Source organism: Charadrius vociferus, unplaced genomic scaffold (genome assembly GCF_000708025.1).
Source record: "Charadrius vociferus isolate BGI_N301 unplaced genomic scaffold, ASM70802v2 scaffold82, whole genome shotgun sequence".
NCBI lineage: Eukaryota > Metazoa > Chordata > Aves > Charadriiformes > Charadriidae > Charadrius > Charadrius vociferus.
Window position 1 is genome coordinate 2,419,097 of NW_009647401.1, and position 13,993 is coordinate 2,433,089.

Sequence of the window (13,993 nt, forward strand, 5' to 3'; positions counted from 1 at the left end):
AGAACCAAAAGCTTAGGGAGTTTGTGAAGAGGATTGGCTCCAGAAGCAAAGTGTTAAGATCTAGTCTTGAAATACCAAACATAACCGGTGTTAAAAGTTCTCTTTAGTGAATATGGCCAGTTATCTGAACCATTGTTACCTGGGCGAAGTGCCCATTATTATAATGTAATGCCCCAAAATGACAGAAGTATTCATTGTTTACCACATACAAACAAAGCAACTTATTTTCTAAAGTTAATAATTAGGATGCAACTGCTTCTAACAGAACAGTGTTTTAGGAATGTTGGTTTTTTCCCTGCAACCCAGTCAGCACAATCTCACACCCTCACACCTGGTTTGAAAAATACCTGGTAGTGTTTTTCCTCCTCAGCCGGACTCCAGGACCCATGCGATATTGGCTTGTATTGATTCCTTTGGGGAACATGAGCTTTACCCATTTAACATACATCATGTAACTGTGTTGCCTACACAAACACTCAATGTACACTGATGCAGGGACAAAATATAACAACATGTTCAGAAAATTCATTGTATTTCCTCATTGTCATCCAGGATCTTCTCTCTTATTCAGTAAATGTAATTCTTAGAATTTCTATGCGTAAACAAGCTTCACTGAGGGCTTAACTTAGGGGTTCATCTTGGGGGTTTGCATGACTGATCAAAATGTCTTTGACTGTGCAGAGCTCATCACAGAATACCACTCAGCATGCTAGTGATCTTTTCTTCCTTCACGCAGTGTGGAGTGCTAGTGTATTGGACTTTTTCTGGCTTTCACCCTCATAAACAGAATTTATTAGATCCTACCAAACTTTCTATTGAGAACTGAGCTGCATGCTGTGCCTTGGTTACTTCACTGCATTAATCTGAATGTCTGTCCTGAGATTTTTTGCGTATTCACGTTTCTGTGTGTTTCTTCCTGTGGAAAAGAAATCTTTAGAGATAGTCTGTGTATTTAATTGAACCTTGGAGTTTAATTATATGAGCGTGAGTATTTCTTTCTCTCTGATGCACCATGTTTTGTCATGCAGAAGTATATAATTGCCAAAACACTTCAATATAGAATTTGGAAATGAAAATCAGTGTAATTCTTTATTATACGTATAATCAAGCATTTGCTTAGGTTCATATGATTCTTCAGGCCAAATTCTGACCATAGCTGTGGTCCTATGTTCTGATACCTATCAGCAGAATCTCTATGCGAATGTGGAACTTCAGTATTAACCTGAGATCAGATTGCAGGGCTTTTACATGGAAGCCTGCTAAAGTCTCTGGGAACTCACCTACAAAAGAGGTTAGGGGTTCCACTGTGGAACAAATCCATGCAAAATATAGGTCAGTGCAGCTCCAGTGACTTGAAAAATCTGTACTGATATATACTAGGTAAAAATCTAACACCACATGCCTGGGTCATGCAGTAGTACATTGTAAAACTAAATATTTTCTACTTTGTTCCACTTATATTAATAAGCAGTAATCTTTTCAATATACCATTCTATGATCTATGATTCTTTTTTAACATTTGGCTTTCATAGTGAAGTCTTAGATAGATTTTTACTATTAAATGTTGTAATATCAATTTCAAGTGAAGTTAGTAATATGATTTGGGTATCAATATTCTCTGAAAATCATCATCTCTGAAAAAAGGTAGAAAAGTACTCCCATTTTAAGTCACTCTAACTCAAGACTGAGTTCAGAATTTGAATATCAAGTAAGTTTGCTCCTAGGAGCCACTGTTAGCTGGTGCAGTGAAACCCATACGGTCTATTGGTTAAAAGCTTCATGCAGAACTCCATATTACAGTATACAAATGAGCATGTGTCTTCCCTTCTTTACAAGTATACTTTTTGCACTCCACTAATGGAGTTAAGGAGGAAGTTTATTACTATAGTTGATAACATCTATTCTGGTTCAGTAGGAACTTAACAGTACTCAATGCAAAAGAAAGCAAAGAATGAAAATAGAAGAGAAAAAGAGGCTCATTGATTACTTCTATCTTAGTCTTACACCTAATCCAAAGACAGGGTTTTAATTTTAAAAATAGATAATTCCCATTATTTGCTTGCAATGTACACAAATGTGTTATATCTATGTTCTTCTAAAATTATTCCTAAGTATCACTCAAAAGAAATGCCCTTGAGTTACAAAATACTGTATCCAGACATTGCCCCTGGTCAGAGGAGATAAAATCTAGTTGTTCAGAGACTTTCCAGTTGAATCAATTTCCATTCATAGCTAAGAATTTGGATTCACTCTCTTAGCAACAAACTCTGCCTGACATAATCTTGCAACCCAGACACAGGATACGTATATGGCACTGACATACATTCCATTTCTTGTGGGAATTGTACTTATGGAGACACAACCTCGTAGGAAATGTGTTACGTTGCAGAATACTCATTATAGCATCAGGTAGCATTCTGAAATCATTATTCTTTTTCAGCTGTGTAGGGTAATTAGTGCACTTGCCCCAGTGTTTTACCACTACAATTCAACCTCTTCAGAGTAGTATTTCAGTGATGAAGAGGAAAGAACCACCCTGATCTCCCTATACTCTCAGCTTTTCCTCTTTTCTCCTGGTAATCATTCCATGTACTAACTGCTCTTCCTCTCTCTGTGGCAGCCTGAAACATTTGGCTTGCAGTCTTCAAGAGGATGTGTTCCCTGCAACTGCAACTCTTTTGGTTCCAAGTCCTTCGACTGCGATGGAGATGGACAGTGTTATTGCCAGCCTGGAGTGACAGGAAAAAAGTGTGACCGCTGTGCTCATGGATTTTACAACTTTGAAGAAGGAGGCTGTACTCGTATGTAAATTCTTTGCAGCCAATTGCAAATTTACTTATTTGTTTGTTTATTTATTACTAAGAGTCGAGTTTGGCTGGTTTTGGATTGCCTGACAAATTTTCCTGACAGATAGGTATTTTCATAGCCCTGTAAATCGGTCAATTGGCAAGGATGGTGGTTGGCGAGAACAAAAGACACAAGCAATTCCTGCTATTTTACAGTTGGTTTGTGGCTAATCTACTACATTTAGAAGGAACAGGAACATCCTTTTCTCCAAGTACTTTCTCCCAAAAAGGTTTCTATGAAGTTCCTATAATTTAGTTATGGTAAGAGTATCATAGAAGGCTTTTTAAGGTACTTGCCAAATCACATCAGTTTGAAGGGACGGGAATGGAAAGAAAAAGAAAAAAAAATCCCTGTGTTTCTAGTTTTGCCTCAAACCTTTTCACTGTCCTTACGTGGTTCATTTTTTATTAAATTTCTATACAGTAATATTCAGAATCTTGCTTACTTGTATACTTTTTGTGTACTACAAGATCTTCAGATAAAATTGTCTACCATGTCCCTTGTGTAAACACATGAAAAGTATGCTTTTCTAGATGCTGGAACTCTAGCATCAGACAGAAATATATCCAGCCACTTCTTTACATTCATGTTTGTCCTTTTGGACATTAGGTCAAACACTGAAATGAATGCCTCCTGTCCTTAAAGCAGTACAGACTGCTACATTGAAAAGAACCTAATCAATAGGTCTCTTCACAGGGAAATATCCATCTTTGCTAATAGAACTGTGTTGTTAAAGTCTCATAGACTCATTTGGGTGTGATCACGGGAGACGTAGATAGTTGTCAAGTGCGGCTGGCTCCCGGGATGCTAGAATGGCGATGCCTCCACAGCATTCTTTGCTGATGGTAGCATGCTACAAAGCCAGGGATATTGCTGATACTCTTCAGGCAGAAGCTGTATTCTTTCCAGAAGCAGAAATCACCATGCCTGTTGTCCTGTTTCTCCTTGTTTCCCTTCTGGAACAGCCACAGAAGCAGCAAGCTTAGCTCTCTGCCTTTTTTTCCTCCCCCTTTTTTTTTTTTTTTGGTGTGTGTGTAAGGAGCATCAAGGCCCCGAGACCCACATCTGTGCAGCAAAATTCAATTTCACCTGTGTGCTGATAAACCTCGAGCCAGGCTGGATTATAGATCATATTTGAAAACATTACTTTGTGGTGTTGTCTCCCATGGGAAGGAAGGGCTCAGGAAATGTTTACCACCTTGAAAAGTGCAAACATATTGGCACCTTGGAAAAAGGAAAGATTGGTTCACAGGCTCACCGATGAGAGAGTATGAAATCAGATGCAAATGATAACTGCAGTCCTAGAGCCCTTAGCACGTATACAGAGGGGAAAAAATGCTATAGCTTATCTTCATGATTAGTCTCTTATTCTAACATTTCACTGTTTAAGAGGACATTGATATTGTGAAATGCTACAAAATGCTGTTAATTTCATAAAGTTGGGGAAGGAAAATGAGAGGGCAATTAAGAAAATTTCACATTAAAATTTTAAATGCTCTCTTGGCAAACTGGAAATGACACAGTTTAAGGAACAGTGATGAAATGGGAAAGTAGTGTAAATCCAAACAATATTTTAAATAGAAATGTATCTGTCTGTGGCCATCAATTATTTTAAATAACCGCAACAGCTAAAAATGTTCAGAAAATTCAGGGTTTTAAAAGTTCCAAAGTTAATACAACAGATGGAGAGGAATTCTGTTTTCAAAATGCTGTTTTTTCCCCACTTATTTTTAGTGAGCTTTTTATGTATTCCTTCAAATGGCAAAAAAAAAAAAGAATTAAATTATGAATCACAGAGAAAATCAGAAATTTAATAAAAGTATATCAAATCGTGCTAGGAAGAAAGTGCAAAAAAATGAATTTCATCATGACAGTTAAGTATCGAATAAAATATTGGACCTCTTTTATCTAGCTTTCATCCAAAAGGAATATAATTTGATTTTTTTCTTGTGCAATAAAAAACCATAAAGCCTAAAAAAAACCCTAAAGCATCATCAGTTAGTGTTGACATTCTAGCAGCAATAATACAAAAGAGATTTCTATTTCACTATTGCTTGCAACAAATGTGTTGTATTTTTTCCGTATTCTTTTTAATAATGATAAAAGTAAAAATGCAAAAAATATCAGTGCATCACTTTCTTCCCCTCCACACCTTTTGAACCAATTTTGTGTAATAATTGGAAGCCGATGTATGAGCTGTGACATCTGAAACCCTCAGTCTCTCAAGGAGAGATGTCTTCTGGAACATCTTCAAGCCACAGTGTGTCAAAAGATTTTATGTAGCATGCAAAATGTCTTGTTCCTGGCATGATGGAGGTAAAACTTACTATCTTCTTTGCATCAGTTACCTTATTTTAAAAGCATTGGTGGGGAAAAAATAAAGAACACTTCTTATTTGAACTATAGATGTGAGTTCTACCTTTGCACATCTCTTACCTTCTATTTTTACTCTGAAGTGTTTCATACAGTAAAGGCAACGAACATAAATACAGTCTTCAGCAATGAATGTTATGTCACACTACCCTATAAACACCCCAAGGAACAGATTATCACTCCGAGAGTCATAGTTTGCTTATGATGCTTTTGCTCTGACGTCAGGGGTGATGGTGGTGGTGGGTATGAAAATAACCATGCACCAGTTCTGCTCCTCCAAGCAATTAGGTGTCTCGTGCCCCATAACTACTTATCACTTACATACCTTGAATCTGCGTTTGCCACCAATGAGTTCTTCACTTAATAATGCTTTAAAAGCAAAGACCGCTTTTGGAACCATTTCCAAAACCAAAGTAGTTTTAATGGAATAAAATCTGCAAAGAATCCTAGTTTCCTGTGAATAACTGAGAGGTCACTGTACGGTAAAGGCTTTGGCCGAATGATCCTAACCCTGTTAGGGTCTGCTCTCCAGGTGTCACATAAAGGGGTAACTTTTCCTATGCTTTATTTTTCTCTATCTCCCATGAAGCCTGTGAGTGTTCGCATTTCGGTAATAACTGCGATCCCACCAGTGGCCGCTGTATCTGCCCTCCCAATACAGTTGGAGAGATGTGTGACAAATGTGCAACAAATTACTGGGGCCATGACCTTGTCAGTGGCTGCAAGGTGAGTGGATCTCTGTTTTCTCTGTGTGTGTTACCTCTTTCCCATGGGGTAAATACAGTAATTTGTAGCTGGAACACAATTTTAGTTTTGTAAATCATGGTTTGCGTCTGCACTGAGGGTTTTGGTGTCAGACTGTGATGTAAATGTTGGCGATATCTTACTGAGCACTACAGATCCTCTGTCTCAGGTATGCAGCCTGTAGCACCAAACACCCTGTTTGTACTGTTCCCATGCTGAGTCAGTGTCTTGCTTGAGCCTGGTTTCTTTTATTATAGCTGTGTTTAACATGACTGAGGAGATTACCATGTTATTATACAATGTATATAGATGTATAGTTGCAGGTAACTGACAGTGCCTTTGCAGAACAGATTTACTTTGGCCCTAATTATGATACCACTGGGAATTTGTACTTGAAGTTTACTTGAGTAGGGCTTCAACTTGTGCATAAAAGACAGTGAAAAGAGAAGAAAAGAAACAGCCACCTTAGCTGTAAAATGCACTTTCTTCCTATGTTCTTAAAGTGGAAATGAACCTTCTCATTAGTCTTTAAATCCTTCTTATTCCAGTGTTTGACACAGTTAAAAAAAAATCTGCAGGGGAGGAAGAAGGGAGAAGAAATAAGAAAACAGTGATATTATGTCAGAGGCCATGAAAGCCGTTGTTAATGTCCTCCTCTTGAGTTAAGGCGAGCAGTATTTGGTTAAGGTTGAAAACTCGTGACAGTGAATATTGTGCAAAGTTCAAATGCCTTCTCCTCTCTGCCGTTCTCACTGATGATGAGGGATTTATAGCACTGCTGCAATTACTCCAAAAAACTGTCTTCTCTGAACATGGTCATACACCATTAATGCTCTTTCTAAAAAAGCTGTTTGTCATGTAGCTCAGGCTGCAAACTAATTATCAAGACTGATTTATTTTTTGTATGTATGGAAAACTCCTCTTGTGAAACCTCCGCTGTGCTGCTGTGATATAGACTCTTGGCTTCTGAAACCAGCCTAATGAGGTTGAAGACCTCTGTTTGAGCTCTGGAGTATATTCTCTGATTGTCTTTTATGTGAGTGCATTAGTATGGCAGTTCCATGGCACCATCTAAATTAATAATGATCTATCAGCCCACATCTCTTTCAGTATGTTGCAGCTAATTTCTGCAAAGTGAGATGTGAATCTCCTGCTCGCACTTTTTGTAGAAGATTTCCAGGGCTGTTGTAACTCAGGGGGATAGAGAGCATTGAGTAAAACTGCTTGCTCGCAAAACAAACGTAACATCTGGTTGTACTTCAAGTTTTGATATGGCACACCAAGCTATTTCCATGTATGGTGAACAATTTGCTTTCTAAGCTTTATGTTCAAATTTACCTTTTAGAATAAGGTTTTTTTTCTGTCAGAAGGTTTTATTTCTTAGGCTAGGTAGAAGTCTAGCAGTCTAACATTTAACTGGTAGTTAAATAATTTCTCTGGCATTCAGTAAAGATTGAATTTGAATGTTTCCTCTAGATAATCATCTTCTTCATAAATGGTCTTTTCAGATCAGAGATAAGGTGCTTTAAGTATTCATGTAATAAACAGTTTTGCTTAGAACCTGAAGCCACCTTTTCCTCCCCCCTTTTTCAGCTTTGCGTCCTTAATTTTAGCAAGTCCATCCATGTCAGTTACTGTGGTAACTTGTACTACTGGCACTGAGTTTGCTTCTGCAAGCTGAGCTTCTACATACGAGATTCTGGTCGCGCCAGTGATCACAGCCAACGTCCTGTGCTAACTTTGCAGTACAGTCACAGTAACAGCACTGAGGGATTCTTTTGTTCTTCAGAAGCCTCCAGCTTTCCCTGCTACTTACTTCTGTAGTCAATATCTAGACCCCCTGGCAAATCATCTATTTCTATTCTTACCTGCCTCGCAAGTCTCATTCTGTGGCAAGTTTACTTCCCGGTACACCACATGACTAAATCTCTATCCCTTACCGTGTAAATTACTGGCATCTAAGAGTCTTGTTTGTACAAAGAAGATAGTTGCCTGTCTGGTGCATGAGTAATAAACATTGAGCTAGATTCCACTGGGACCACTGCCCCTGTGCAATTCCAGTTTTAGCAAAGTGGTCTGAACATGCCTTGCAGAGGATTTACATAGAAAGCACTTTTTAGACAGTACTCACTGGTTTTAAGTTAATTTTGTCTGCAAAGTATCCCAGTATCTTGACACTTTTGGATTTATTTGATTTCACTGCCTAACTTATCAGTGATAAGTAATATCTGTTCAAAAAGAAAAGTGTGTTGTAAATGTATTTAGTGTAATTGCTTGACCTTTGTTGAATAAAGATAAATTTCTAGCCTTATAACTCAAATATGTTACCTTTAGACAGTGGAAATTCACTGCTGTACTTTATTTATAGATACTTGAAAAAGGTGAGTTGCTTTTTTGTTGAGCTTGTTTGGTTTTGTTTGTTTGTTTTTCAGAAGCACAATTGCAATTTTCTCCTTGTTTCTCTCCTCTTTAGCCCTGTGACTGCAGCCTCATTGGAGCCCTGAGTTCTCAGTGTGACTTAAATACAGGCTGTTGCTTCTGCCGCCCTGAATTCTCTGGGGATAAATGCACTGAGTGCAGGTTGGGTTACTGGAATTATCCGCGATGTGTTGCTTGTCAGTGCTTCCTGGCAGGGACCGATCCACAGAGCTGTGATACAGAGCTGGGGAAGTGCTCGTGCATTGATCATACTGGCCAATGCAGCTGCAAGGTAGGACAATGAAGGCTGTAAGCTGATGTTATAACTGCCAAGAAGTTTATTCTGAAATTCATTGACATTTGTACTGGCCTGTTCCAACAATATATGCAAAAAAAAAAAATCTAGTTGGTTTTAATAGTGCATTTGCTCACTGCTGTGGGAGGAGTTTAACGTAAAGACAGGCTTAAGTGCTTTTTGGTTGCTTTTTCACACACTACCACTTGCCAGAATAGCATCCTCTTAGGCGCTCTTCTCTCTTTGTATTTCTTCCTGTCCTTACAGAAATGTTTCCAGTTTAACCCCATTCAATACAATTCTTGTTGAGGTATTTGGCAAATTAAAAGCAAACATGTCAGTAATAATAGTATGCCACAGTGCTAGTTCTTTACAGTACATTGGCTTAGAGAGAGTAAATATTGATCATTTTATGAGTAGAATTCACTGCAGTAGTATCCGTTCTTCTGGGTAGACTGCATCCAATTCAGGATCACTAAAGCAAAGACTTTCGGCATCGTCAGCCACAGCGTTCTTTTTTGGAATTGGTTTTGAAAGAACAGCACACAGGTGGTTTGAAAATTGGCTGAATTGTCGGGCTTAACGGGCAATAATTGGTGGTTTGACACATAGTTTTGTAGGCAGCAAGTAGAGTACCCCAGAGCCAATATTTTCATCAGTGACACAGATGACAGAATTCACCATCAGCAGATTTGAGAATATTTCTGATTTGGAGGAGATAGAGCGTGTCAACATGCTTGAACAGCAGAACTACAATCTAGAGGGTCCTTGAAAAGCTTCATGATTGGGGGTGGTCATGAATCTGAGTGGAATAACTTCAAGAATCAGTACTGTTTGGGAGGAAAAAGGCTGAGTGTACGGAATATGAGCCAACCGTGTACTCTTATTGTAAATAAGGCAAACTGCCCACTGAGCTGGATGCACAGATCACACTGGTCAATGCGGCTGCAGGGTAGGACATCATGAAGAACATGCCCAGCAGAGGAAAGTCTTTATCCCTCTCTACTCAGTGCTGGTAAGACTGCACTTGGAAATGGTGTCCAGTTTTAGGACCTGATTCAAGAGCGTTGTTGAGAAACTGGAGAGGATCCAGAGAAGGGATATAAAGAGACTTAGAGCAGATGATCTGTAAAGATATACTGAGAAAGCCAGACTCTTTTAGTCTGCAAAAAATAGAGGCTGAGAGAAAATGCAGTTGCAGCCTGTAGCCACTTCAAAGAGTAGTTGATGGAGTCAAGTCCTTTCTGGTAGTAGCAAAAGATGTGACAAGGGGCAACAGCTGCAAATGGCAGCTTAGGAATTTTGGGTTGGACGTTAGGAAAAAAAAAAAATCATGAGGAGTGTTATGCAGCACTGGAACAGATCATCCAGAAAGGTTGTGAAATCCCCATTCTTGGAGGTTTTCAAGAACTGACTAACAAAAAGGCATGGGTAACCTGATCTAGTATTGGCGATAGTCCTGCTTCAAGGAGGAGGTTTTTAAAAGTGACCTCTAGAGATTCCTACTGTGATTTTGATTCATTCTTTTTCAGGGACTCTATTGACACAAAGAGCTAGTAAAATGGAACGATCAATTTAAATAATTGAATTGCCAGGTAATTATTTTGTTAAATGGGCACCAGTCGCTTCATTCTGAGTTTAAAGGATAGAGTCAATGGAGGAACTGTAGAACAAATTAGATTGAAGGGGACCTATGGAGGTCATCTTGTGCAGCACCTTGTTTGAAAGACATTGCTGAGGCAGTACGTCCAAGGATGGGGATTTCACAGCCTCTTACTGCAAACTGCTTGACTACCCTCCCATTTTTCTGGTATTTATATATATATGACTGAAAACATCATGTGCTATTTCACAAATACTGATTCATTTGATGGTGAGACCATAAAAAAACTAAAGTGAGTGAATTGGTCACATGGGCCATCTGAGTAAAACTCAGCCTAATGATCAGTGTTATTTGTCCTGTGTTATTCTTCAAAATGGAAAAGTAGACGTATCTCAGTTCTTTCAGCCTCTCCGGATACGTGATGTGCTCCAACCCCTCCAACCATCTTGGTGCCCCTTTTCTTGACTAGCTCTAGTGTGTCAATGTCTTTCTTGTAGCTCTTGTAAGAACTAAGTAGAAAGAATGGGGGGTTATGGCATTTTTAAATAGAAATGTTTCTTTGTTGGTTCTTTTAAGGCTAATATAGTTACTACTATATTTCTGTTCCTGCAAATTAACAGTGTATATTTAGCTGGTGATTAATGATAACAAGCTGCAATTGACATGAAACAAAATGCAAAGCAAGTAAAATTCACAATTTATGACAGAAAATGGAAAAATAGTACTGTGTTAAGTCAGCAGATTTTTTTTTTCCCCAGAATTTAAATCTAAAGTTATATTTAAATCTAGGGTTGGTTAACCTTTTGTGTAACTTTTTGGAAAAAGTTATAAATTGAAGAAGCGAGATTTTTATAAAACGATAATCGTTCCTATTTAAACTTGCTGTTATAGCTGCAGAAATCAGTTTTCAAAGGCTCAGGAGTCCCTTTGTCAGCCCTCACAAAAAGCAGCAAAATATAAGCTAAATACAGCATAGGCACATTTGCTGATAGGGTTACATGTAGAAATGAAGGTTAAAAACGGTAAATCCTCAGGGATATTGTTAGTTTCCTGTATAAGCTTTGGAAAGTTGAATTTGTTTTTTAGATTGGCTTCTTCACATTATTCTCAAGAGAAAAAAACATGGGGTGTGAAAAAGCCAACCAGTGCTTTCATGTTGATGATTTTTTTTTTTTTTTTTAAATACCTTGGTCTCAGTATGAAAATGGCTTTAAAAGGCTATGCATAAATTATTGTGTATCCAGCCCTATCTGGTATAGCTTTTTATTTGGACTAATTGAAAAATGAAAATAAAAGCATTGACATTACAACAGTGAAACATTTCAGCCTTGTTAATACTGTTCAATGATGTGGAAAACAATCACGAAGAGGGGAAAGCTTTTCTCTACAATATTTCCATTAAAATATGTCACCAGGAACATTTAGTATGGTACCTTAAAACATTCTAACTTGTCAAAGCTAATTCCTATTAAACAAAAGGCTTTATTAACCCTGGCAATTTCAGAAGGATATATTTTTTCTTACCTTATCAATCAGTTATTGAGCACGTCATGCCCAAAGTGCCATTTGATTTTTCTGTGCTTACAACTGTCGGTATGAAGCCAGCATCCATTGCTTAGAGCTACTCAGTGGATACAAATGCAAATGCCTCAATTACATTAATTGTGTATGTTTGCATACGCACATGATAAGCTGGAAAGTTCCTTGAATATTTCCTTACATTTACTGTTATTTCTTTCTGCACCCTGTTATTATCATTACTGTATGATTTTCTTTTTCTTATTACTACCTGGAAATAAAGCTTGCTTTTTTTTGGGTTGGTTTGTTTTTTTGGGTTTTTTTGTTTGTTTGTTTGTTTGTTTGTTTTTGTTTTAAATATTCTATCTCTTCCAGGTCAATGTGGAAGGTGTCCACTGTGACAGGTGCAAGTCTGGTACATTTGGTCTCTCTGCCAGAAACCCACTTGGCTGCAGCAGTTGCTATTGCTTTGGCCTGACTACACAGTGCAGTGAGGCAAGGGGGCTGATTCGCATGTGGGTGAGTAGGAAACTGCTGAGCCATGTAATGCAATAATGTTGTTTCCTGCTGGCATCTTTTAGTCAGGCACTGAGAGGTAGCTAGAAAATGGCCAAACATTTTAGCAATCATTTTCCTCTTTATACTTTGAGAAGTGGAGACAGCGGTATGTTCCATTAAACAATAAGGGTCAAGGCATTAAAAGTAAATAAGAAAGATAAGAAAACCAGTGATAGGATAGCTAACATCAAGCCAAAGTAAAGTTATTAAAACCCAGGGAAGGGGAAGCTAGTTGTGTGGGGAAATTATGCAGTCGAGTGCATTGTAACATAATCTTTGGTATGTGAAACATGGTTTACCGAGATGTATTCAAGCATCACAGATACTTGTTGTCCAGTATACATTTCCCGTAGTTCAATTAATCTGTTTATTTTCATTGTTTTGTTTTTGGTTTCTGTTTTGGTTTTGGGGTTTTTGGTTGGGTTTGTTGTTTTTTTTTCATTTAAAAAAAAAAAAAAAAGCTTATTAAAGCTCTATTTAAATCCAAGAATGGGAGGGTATAATCTACCAGAGCAAACAAAACGCTCTCTGCCTTTTTGTGGAAGAGGGCCTCAAGACCTATGCTGGACTGACAAATGAGGCAGACTGGACGTCTCCATTTATCTACACGAGCGCAAAACACACATTGAGACCACTGCTGTCCATTGCTGCTGCGCTAGCTCCTGAGTTACATTCTGGAGGAGCTATTTCTAATGGAAAATGACTAGTTCAGTCCCCATGTATCGTCAGTCATATCTCTGCTAGAAAGCCTGTCAGCCACAGAGGGAATATCTGCCTAATGCAAATCAGCCAAAGCCCCTTACTTGTCACGCACAAGCATCAATTGGATAAGGGTACTTTAGGCTGTAATCAAGGTGTGATCTCTTACTAAAGAGTTCATAACTCTTGGTTAAAGAAATATGAATAGCACCCATTCTCCCCTTCCTTGTCCAGTCCAATAGCAGTTTTTCTCATTATTTCCCTTTTGCCCATCATATGCTCGTAGGCTGGAGATGAAAGGCTGTAAAAGGCTGACAAGTTCAAAAATTTAATCAAGTTCCGTGTCAGCAACAATTCTGGAAAATTGTGCTTTGACCTTTGTGGCAGCACAAACCAGAAACAAAGTTTAAACCTCCTGATTATTTTGTGTCTCCTGATTAATTTTCTTTCCTATTTATGGTCATATCTAAACGAGTGTATGTCCATGTCTCATCTAGTTTTTGGTACTCTGATCTATTTCAGAATTGATTCAGAGTTGTAAACTGAGTGAGACTGGGTTCTGCCAGCTGCTAGTGACTATTTCAGATACTCTCAGGTGCTTCAAATGGCATTAGACATGTTTAAACAAGCAAATCCTGTCTTATATGACAATAAGGCAGATCTGAAATTCAAATATGTTGACCACTTTCTCGGTGTCTGAAGTAGTAAACAGTAAAATACGGTTATGACAGGAACTCAGGAAATCTCACCTAGGGCTGGCAATGTTAGGAATGCTTCCATGTCTGGTCAGTCCGTAGATGCTGCTGTAAATGGAAATACCATACGTGCTCACAGTACAGTACAGGGCTTGGTTGATTCCTCATTACCTGATCCCTAACTTGTGAACAGCGTGTTGATTGGATGACTTTTGGAGATATAACTCTGCATTTGTTTTCTTT

The 13,993-nt window shown here is 38.3% G+C and overlaps 1 protein-coding gene across 1 annotated transcript in view; it reads left to right on the forward strand.

Annotated features, from left to right (window-relative positions):
• Positions 1–13,993, forward strand: part of LAMA2 (laminin, alpha 2) — a 290,790-nt gene that overhangs the window by 155,785 nt on the left and 121,012 nt on the right. The window contains exons 21-24 of the mRNA XM_009880193.1: positions 2,621–2,801; positions 5,810–5,946; positions 8,438–8,674; positions 12,174–12,317. Of these exons, the coding sequence (XP_009878495.1) occupies positions 2,621–2,801; positions 5,810–5,946; positions 8,438–8,674; positions 12,174–12,317 (699 nt within the window). The remainder of the gene's footprint in view (positions 1–2,620; positions 2,802–5,809; positions 5,947–8,437; positions 8,675–12,173; positions 12,318–13,993) is intronic.